This window comes from Antrostomus carolinensis, unplaced genomic scaffold, assembly GCF_000700745.2.
Source record: "Antrostomus carolinensis isolate BGI_N321 unplaced genomic scaffold, ASM70074v2 scaffold24655, whole genome shotgun sequence".
Taxonomy (NCBI): domain Eukaryota; kingdom Metazoa; phylum Chordata; class Aves; order Caprimulgiformes; family Caprimulgidae; genus Antrostomus; species Antrostomus carolinensis.
Window position 1 is genome coordinate 1 of NW_010318772.1, and position 9,818 is coordinate 9,818.

General features: G+C 38.2%; 1 protein-coding gene across 1 annotated transcript in view; it reads left to right on the forward strand.

The window, feature by feature from the left end:
* Positions 1 to 901: 901 nt before the first annotated feature.
* Positions 902 to 9,818, forward strand: part of GOLPH3 (golgi phosphoprotein 3) — a gene marked incomplete at its 5' end in the record, with an annotated part of 10,906 nt that continues 1,989 nt past the window's right edge. The window contains 2 exons of the mRNA XM_010169044.1: positions 902 to 1,033; positions 6,985 to 7,099. Of these exons, the coding sequence (XP_010167346.1) occupies positions 902 to 1,033; positions 6,985 to 7,099 (247 nt within the window). The remainder of the gene's footprint in view (positions 1,034 to 6,984; positions 7,100 to 9,818) is intronic.

Consider the following 9,818-nt stretch of genomic DNA (forward strand, 5'->3'; position numbering starts at 1 on the left):
CACAAGTCCTGCCAGCAAACCTGCTCCAGCTCCGGCTTCCCACGGGGTCACAGCCTCCTTTAGGCATCCACCTGCTCTGGCATGGGGTCCTCCATGGGTTGCAGGTGGGTATCTGCTCCACCATGGACCTCCATGGACTGCAGGGGGACAACCTGCCTCACCATGGTCTGCACCGCAGGCTGCAGGGGAATCTCTGCTCTGGTGCCTGGAGCACCTCCTCCCCCTCCTTCTTCACTGACCTTGGTGTCTGCAGGGTTGTTTCTCTCACATCTCCTCTCTCTGGCTGCAAAGTGTGCCCCTTTTTTTCTCTTCACTTTTTTTTCCCCAAATTCTGTTACCACAGAGGCGTTACCATCGTTTCTGACTGGCTCAGCCTTCGCCAGTGGCTGGTTTACTATATTCAAGTTGAAAAATCTCTGCTGTTGTTTGTGCTGATTGCCATGTTTGTGTTTCCAGTATATTTTATATTTTACTTACTATTGCTTTTCAGGTGGTTATTACTTCATCAGTGCCATATTTTTTATGGATGTAAAATCATGTTAATATTTCTCAGGAAACTCAGATAAGCCTGTGTGATGTCGATAATGCCAAACACTTGATGTTTCAGAAATGTAGTAAGTTTATTTTGACTGTATAAACTACACCTCACAGTTCTTGATATCATGCTGTTTCGTTTTGCATCACTTTCCTGAGGTTTCCTTGTTCTTGAAAGACCAAATGTCAAAACTAATATGAGATGAGTCTGTTCCTCTTTCATGTCTACCATTCCTGTACTGAACTAGTGATGCTACTTCAAAAGTCTGTGAAGGCAGGAGAGCTGCTTAGAGATTGCAGTGAGCCTCTCTTTCTATTTGCTTTCAGGTGGAGATGGAGGTATCTTACTGTCTTTCATTCTTCACAGGGTTACACATCATTCTGGAATGATTGCATCTCCTCAGGACTGCGTGGCTGTATGTTAATCGAATTGGCATTGCGAGGGCGTCTTCAGCTAGAGGCTTGTGGAATGAGGCGCAAAAGTCTATTAACAAGAAAGGTAAGTGGAGGAAAATGGTCACATCTACTTTTGTGTCATGCTCCAGGCAGTGGCTATAAATTACAATTGGTTGTAAGAAAAATACTTCTTTTTTTTCATAGGGATTGAGTAGTGACCTAAGTTCTGTGCACAGAGTTAAGAGTGTTTAAATGGCTAGCTGAAGTGCCTTGGAAAATCTTCTGTACTTTTCCTCTGCTCCTGTGTGTTCTCCTGATGTGTTCCTGCTGCTGTTGGGAGTCTCTTGCATAAACAGTTGGCAGTGGCTCTGGCCAGGGTGCGGTGACAGCAGTTACTGCTGAGAATTACTAGCAGCGGTTGCAATCCGCTGAAGGAGCTGGCTTTTGCAATGTTGGTGAGCTGTGGGCTGAGGCTGAGAGGAATGGCTAACTGACAGCCTGCCAGATGTATCCTGCAAGCCACGAGTTTAATTCTGGTGTACACAGTGTTGCAGTTTGTGCTTGCACTGCATGGGGAGGAAGTGAATCTTGTACCTTGGGCCCCTGAGAACACGAAACTGTACTAGTTTAAGCATGTGGCCGGTGTGTTAAATTTATTGTACTCACTGACCTTTAAGATGGGAAATTTTTTAAGGTCTTTTATACAATTAAGCTGAATATTTGAGGCCTTAATTTATTACTTTTGCTGCTGGATTTTTCCTTTGTACAAAATGTGCAAAGTCACACTATTTGAAGAATTTTCACTTCATCAGCATTAGAGGACATTTGTAAAATAAGCTTATTGAAAACATGGTCAAATGTTGTCTATCCAACACATGAATTCTTTTAGGGCACATTTCCCTGTCAATATTATCTTTTGCTAAATTTTTTAAAGGAAAGCTTGCAAATTCTGCAGCCTTCTCCCAGCTTCCTCTTCTAAAGAATTGAACCTCTGTTCAGAAAAACAGCTCCTACCTCTTTTAGCTTCATTTAAGCATATCCAGCATTGATTAGTTTGCACATTTTTTTTTTTTCCTCCAAAGCTTTTGGCTCCTTAGTTATTCAAGAATGTTCTTTAGCAGGTATTTTCATTCTGTGCAAACATTGTCAGCTCTGTCTACCTAAAATGTTACCTTTTTTTTTTTTTTAGGAAAACGGAAAAGTAACCTATATATATCTGCAGTAAAGAATACAAGAAAAATTACTGTCTTATTTTCTGGTAGTTTGTTTTGTGGGATTTTTTGTTTGTTAGTGGGTTTTTCCTTAAATTTTATCATGTGATTTAGGGGATGGGTTTATTTCCCTCCCCACTACCCCTTTTTTTAAAGAGATATAAAAGCTACCCAGTATTAAAGATTTTGTTCTTCCTGCTGTTGTAAGGCAATTGAGAGATTTCTTTTTGCAGGCAGGAGGGTTCTATGAAAAACAATTTAAAATTTAAATGCAGATTGGTTCCTGCTGCAGTAATTTCTTGCAAGTAAAAATCCCTAACTGCTGATACATATTAGGTTTCTTCTGCCCCTGCACCACCTCTCTCAATTTATAAATCATTCTCATGAATGCCTTGTGTTGGTTTGTACCTTATTTGAAACTTTAACACCAAGTTTCAGTCTTGTTTCTTTGTTGGGTAGATTGAACGCTACCAAGTGTCCTCCTTGTCCCCCTTTTGCAGGCTTTGCTCCCCTTGCCCTCACCTGTTCTTATGAAATAAATACTGTGCTTAGTGAGTGGAATGTCTAATTGCATCCAAGGCTGCAATTCAGTGGCAATACCATTTTCTATAGCTTCTGCCTCTCAGGCTAGATCTTCTTCCTCCTTGCCTCACGCCTGTCCTTAGATTTTGTGGGAAGGTAAAACCTCCTTAAAACTCGAATCAAAATCCTGTATCTTCAAGCCATGATCTGAAGGGAGGAGTTTAGGCTTCAGTCAGCTTAGGCTGTTACAGCTGAGAAGGGTAGTCCTGGACTCTCTCTTGGGTTGTTACCAGCATTTGTACAGCCTTGTCAGATAACCCCTCTGGCTGAAAACTAGTTCACTTCTTTGATCAGTTTAGTTTTGACTTGAATCACTTTCTTGATGTTGTCATCAGGTGGGGCACAAGAGAGACTGCTGGCCCAAGCAATAAGGTGAGAACATGAAGAAGGTAGAACTAGTTCTTTGAGCAGTAGTACAGATTTACAACCAGCTAACTGTGGCCTTGGTCATACAGCTGACTTAAAAGATTGCTAGCTATGATGATTTCTACTTAAAGCCTTAAATCAGGTGGATCTTTGCTGATAATTTTTTGCAGTTTCTAAGATGGGACTTCAGAATGTGTTCAGGATGCATTAAATCTATGTCTGAATGCCATGGAGAGGGGTAAAAGATTCCGAGAAGATGACAGACAAGGATTTGATGGATGTTAGTGAAACCTTGAAAGTCAACAGAATGTATTTTATGCTGCAACTTTCTTGTAAATTTGGCTTAAGAATATGTAATCATTACACCATTTTGGAGTTCTATTTACTGGTATCAATTTTAGAAACAAATAAATGAGTGAGGTTTATATATAAATAAAGTAGTTTATAAGACTAGGGGTTGTTAAAAATGGTACTCTATGCTGCTTTACAGCATCAGAAAGCAAACCAAATCGTTGGAGTTCTTAAAAACAAAAGAAATCCCGGTAAATCTTTGGTGGGTTAACTTCAGTATTTTATAGCTGACAATTCTGAGTGATTCGTGCATGACTCAATTTTTGTATTAAAACTAATAATGAAGTTTACTTAAAAATCAATGCAGGAAGTGCTTAATCTTTAGCATTGCTTAAGGGCAAAGCTGCATTGTGGAAAATGCAGATTAAATATTCTGTATAATTGAAATTTCCTCAGCAGCTGGATACAAGGCAAATCCAGTACCTGATAAATCACTGAAAAATTAGACCAAATAAAGACTTTTTGCAGTAACACTAAGGACCATAATCTCTGAAGAACTAGGATCTTAGCTTCCTTCTCTGCCTTAGCTCCTCTGTTAGAGAAAAAAAATTCCCCCTTGTGGATGTTTAATCTTCTGTAGTGATTCAATTAATGACATCCCCAACCCACTTGATTCCCACTCTTCTCCTGCTGTTACGAGTCTGAAGAGAGTTAGCCAGGAAGCATTCATCAGTAAATCCTTCAGAAAGAGCACATCTGTGGAGACAGGAGAGAGGTGACTGGGCTTCTGCTGTTGCGTGTTTCCGTGTGCCAGGAAGGGTAGAGAAAGAAAAATACCATGGAAGTGTGAACCAAAATACTTCTGTCTGAGGTGAAGGATAATCAAAACAATCTGTGTGGTGAATATTTGATGTAGGAGAGAAGTGAAAAGAAACGGTGCCGTATGCCTGGCTGCAGAGAACGGTGAACTTGGAAACAAAATTGATGTGCATTGTGGCTTCCCAAGAGCTGATGGAGTCCTGACAGGGTTGAATGGGGGAGTCTGTGCTCCTTACAGCTCTTTCCCCTACATGCCTGTATGTATGGGCTCATACTGCCATGGTGCATTATGTTCAGACCAGCTTCTTAAACTTTGCAGTGGTAGAAAAAAGTGTCTTCTCACCAAATAAGCAAGGAAAGCTGTTTTAAACTTCTTTAAAAAACCTCTTCTATACATACTAGACTTAAAAGCATTTTTTTATCTCTCCACTGAGGTATGCTTTGGGTTTTTTTGTTTTAATAATCAAAGAAGTTAAAAAGATGACTTCCCATTTTACCTCACAGTTAGAGTGGGATGGTGAGTAGTAGGTTACCAACTGCAGCAGGCTGGAACGATCTGTTAAACTAATCAATGGGACACTTCAAAGAAACTAAAATACTGCTAGAACATCAGTTTTTAAAAGAAGTAAAGATAAATAAGTTGAGTGTTTTTAGGCTAATTATTAAAGGAATATCTGAAAGATGACTATTAATAACCGCAGTCTTGCAGCTTAAAAACCCAACCTGAATCATGCTCCTGTACAATTGAAGAACAGAAACTTCAAAAAATTCAGAATTTTGATATAAAACTGGAAGATATATTATATGTGGTTAACAGAGGTTTTGAGTGATGCTGTGGCGCAGGCTTGTAAATTAGAAAGATAATAGACGTTGTTGTGTGTTTAGTTTCAAATGAGGATGTCTGGATTAAAATGTTGTTGTGTTCTTAAAGGCAAATATCCAAAGTTTATGGTTGGAGTAATGTGCCCCAAAATGGACACCTGAACGGTACATCAAGTGACCATTTAACCTTGATGCAGTAACAGATAATCTTGATGAGTAACAGATAATTTCTCTGGTCCTTCCCTGGCTTATGTTTAGTCTTAAAATTCTCTACTGAACGCAACTCAACAGCTCTCTGGGTGTTTAATTTTCCTGTTGAAGTTTTTGACCGTACATCCTGCATCTTGCCTATTTGCAGAATAAGCTGCTATCTTTTATTTATCCCAAAGCAGGCACCCTAAACTGCTGTTTGATACCTTCTTTGTAAAAATACCTTACGTGCTTTCTTTTTAGATCTAAACAAACTTTGGTTTTTTTAGCCTGTCATTGTGGACTGGTTCATTCTTGCTTAGTTTCTGTGCTTTATATATACACTATATAAATTGGAAATAACCTGTTAAGTATTCACAAAGATCTCTGCAGCAACTGTCCTTTTAATTTAATCTCATTGATCTTGTGCACATCTCCAGTGGAAACAATCTTGCCAGTACTCGAGTTGTAACTCATTTCAGTGTTGTCTACAGACCCTATGAAAACATGTTGTACTCCTCCTCTATTGTTTGTAGTAAGGATTATTGGAACTATGCAACAGAACTAAACTTGGAATGTCTTTCAGTAGGACACATAAAGCTTTTCAAGGGCACCTTTCTGACTACTGCAAAGCTTTATGAAAAATAAGAGCTTTCACTTGCTTCTTCTCTCGTGTATGTGGAACTGGGTTGATGTGTTAGTTTTTCTGTCAGTTGCCTTTTATATTTTTGCCTGCTTGTGAAGTGCTGACTTGTAAAACTATTTAAATTACCAGATTTAGTTGTTATTTTCATAAATAGATTTGAATTTGTAGTAATTCTTCTTTTCCTAAGGAAAGATAGATTTTATTTTTGTTATATCGGTTTTATTCAAATATATTGACTTGAACTAGTTTAATTTGTATGTCTTAATTTGATGCTCTTGTTTTTCTAACCAGAAAAAAATATATTTGTGCATGGTTTATATACTACTTATACTGTAGCATAAGTAGCAGTTATTCAAATTCTTAAATTTTATTGTGTTACTGTGAGTGATTTTTTGTTGTTCTTCTGTACTCTTGAGGGAAGAGCTCAAATAATTTTAAAAGTTATTAAATAACAAACTTAAATGACACTGCATTTATTATTATATATTAAGGGATTTATTAGTACATAGATGTTTTGCCTCATACATGTGTTTTACCTGTTAGTGAATGGAACATGTTGTTGCTGGTCCCTGTGTTCTTCAGAGCTGTAAAACTTACAGATGTTGTCTTGAACCTACTTTTATCCATCAATATATGGAAGAAGAAAACAAGGTTTCCTGCTTTTTCAGTTTGTAATTGATTTCTCAATTTCACATGGCCTAATTGTTGAACTGCAGGATAAGGTGAATAAATTCACTCGAAGCAGTAAAATAGACAGCCATCAGAGAGTAATCTAACACTGTAGTATACTTTGTTTTGGGGAGGAAGTGAAGCACGTGTTTGGTTTAGTGGATTATCTTCCTTTAAAAATTAGGTATTAACCATGTTGTTAATACTCTAGTTTTAGTCAATTAAGATTAATTTAAGTTATATATAACCTAAGACTTAGCATAGCTTTGTGATTAAAATCCAAGATAGTTTTTTTAACAAATAGGTATGTTTTTAAAGTTGCATATTCTTAGATATGTTTCCTTATTTTAAAAAAAATTCCTTAGTTTTATTAACAGGTAGATTTTTCAGGGTTTTTTGGTGTATGTTTATAGTATATGAATTAATTCAAAATACTAACTGCATTTTATTCTGTCCTAGGTGATTTGCAAGTCAGATGCTCCTACAGGGGATGTTCTGCTTGATGAAGCTCTGAAACACATAAAAGAGACCCAGCCTCCTGAAACAGTACAAAATTGGATTGAACTGCTTAGTGGTAAGCCTAGGACATAATGTATTTGCTTTTATTTCCTCAATAAAGCTAATTTTCTGGCATCACTAGAGATTATACTGTAGGATTTTGGGGGAAAAAGCATGCAAAAAAGTTAATTAGTCTGTCCTCTAGGGTAGTCTCTTGTTGATTGTAGCCTTTAATCAAATATAAGTAACTTGCTTTTGACTTAACTTGGTACAGAAAGGATCTAGATGAAAGTGTCAGAGGACGTCTCAAATCTGCAAAAGATGCCTTCTGCTGACTCTGAAGTAAATCAGAACTGCACACTGGAGATATAACTGCCTTTCTCTGTACCTGGAAATGAGGGTTAGTGGAAGGTTGGAGTATAGGTGTATGGGTTCAGTATTCACATCTCTTGATAAAGAAAGGAGATAAGGAGCTCACAGCTCAGGTGTAAAAATTGAGGAGGATTTGGCCATTAATCTTAAAGAAACAGTAAAGAGTCAGAAGTTTTATTTTTCCATTAACTGGAGAAATGTAGTAAATATTTTCAAATGTTAGATAGTTCTCATTGTTCAAAACAAAATCTTTAAGATGAGTACTTTGCACACAGCTCTTGCTCTAAAGCTAGTGAGTTATTGCAAAAAAAGAAATGTTAGATTTCATCTTTACGATTGCAGTTAACATTTTTCATGTGCCTTGCCAACAGTTGCATCCTCAGGATTCATAAATTACAGTGAAATTCACCATGACTGTCTTTTGACATGTGGTGCTTTTGTTGTTTTGGTTTGGGGTTTGTTTGGTTTTGTTGGTTTGGGTTTTTTTTTTTTCTTTTCCCCCTGTAGCTAGAATTTGTCACCAGAGTTTGTCTGTTTTTAGAAAACATAAAATGCAGCTTCCTTGGAGTAGATTAGAGCTGTACTTCAGTTGTGCAAACAGTGCAGAAAAAAAAAACCCCACTGTTTTGTCAACAGCATAACTCTGGGAGGTGGCGGGTAGGGGGTAAATGAGACTTGAAGTTGTCCATCTAAATCTGTTACTTGCAACAACTGGTAAGGAAGAGTTCAAAAAATGAGCAAAATATTTCCACCTTTCTTTGCCTCCTTGTTTTCACTATGTTCTTGCCATTTGTCCTGTACCACCTTGAACAGCCTTCCTTGCACATGAGTTCAGACTCCTGTCCTTGCCATCCCTCCCCTCCTGCTCCCTTGGCTGTCAGGCAGAGGAGAGAGAGGAGAACCAAGCAGTCCTGGTCAGCAGGGGGCATGGCTGCTGCACGGCCTTGCACTTCACTTCTCGTTCAGCTCTCCTTCCCTTTCACAGCCTGCAAAAACAATGTGCTGACATTTTCCCTTCTCTCCCCGTGTGGAGCACATCAAGTTAGTACTGATTCAGAAAAGGTCAGCTAATGAATGAACAGTGTTAGGGTTTTTTGTTTGAGCTAAGCTAAGGTTTTCCTGACCCTGCTGAGCTTTGGCTCTGGGAGGGTAGTTATCGTCAGCGCTGTGGCTAAGACTTGGATCAGTCATTTTAACTTGCATATGGTTATTACTAGTTCTTGGATGGCATTAGGGTCTTTTGCATTTCCCATGGTTTAGAGGACTGCCTGTTGAAGAAAAATATTTTGTTGTTTTGTTTGGAGTTCTCTTTGATAAAATCTTTCAGAATTCTGCTTTAGGGCCTGATCCTTGAAAAATATCTACTGTACCTGTAATTATCAGCAATGTGAAGAATACTGCTTGAAATTACAGTACATATGAGTTCAAAGCCATCATGGAAATATTTATATGGACTTGTAAGGTGATGTTTGCCAGGCTGATGTTATTTATTTATAAGATAGACTCTAAGAGAAGCAAGTGTAGGGAATACAGAACTTTGGATCAAAATGTGAGATCTTCCTCTGGACATAACAGACATATGTCTGTTTGGACAAGTGTCTGTGTAATTGTGAGATTGGTCACAAGGTGTCACCACAGTTCTGATTTTTATTACTGTATAGCCACATCCACCTAACAAATGTAGAAAAATCTAGGAAATAGCCTTAGCCCTGTGAAATGCTGTAAGGAAACTACTGTTTTGTGTGTTTGTGTGATAGTTTCATTAACAGTCAGGCTGGGGAATCGCATTCAGTGAGATGTAGGACCTGGAGGGAGTTGCATAGTTCAGGCCTGGGTGGGTTCTCTGCCTTTCACTGTGCAGTTGGTATCACTTCATTTGTTTGCTTACCTTGGTTGTTACTTGGATACAGTGTGTGTCACCCTCCATCGCAGTGGGAGAAACCTTAGTCACCTGTGATTTATTATTATTGTTGTTGTTATTATTATTATTGTATCTTAAACACTGAATTTTTAAAAAGCTTTCTGATATAGAAACAAATTGATACAGAAATCTTGGTATCATTTATAGAAAACTCCCATCTGTGTAAGAAATACTTAATGCTGTTTCTTCCCTTGCCTCTTAAGACACCTAGACTCTTTTATATCAGGAGGGGGTTTTACTACTCATAGTAAATACTTAAGTAGGCTGGACCTAAAATTTTTAGCACTCGTAAGTAAAGGTGGATTTCTTAGTGCTTAACAAGCTGTTGATGCTGATTTTGTGTTTTTTAAAATTCCCTCTTTTATGCATACATGGTCATGCACTTTGAAGGGCCAGATTCTCCTGCCTTATAGTATTATAGAAACACTGCCTTAGTGTTATAGAAACACTAAAGCCCCTGCCCCACGTGGGCTCCTATGTGCACCGTCCACCGTCCACCCCC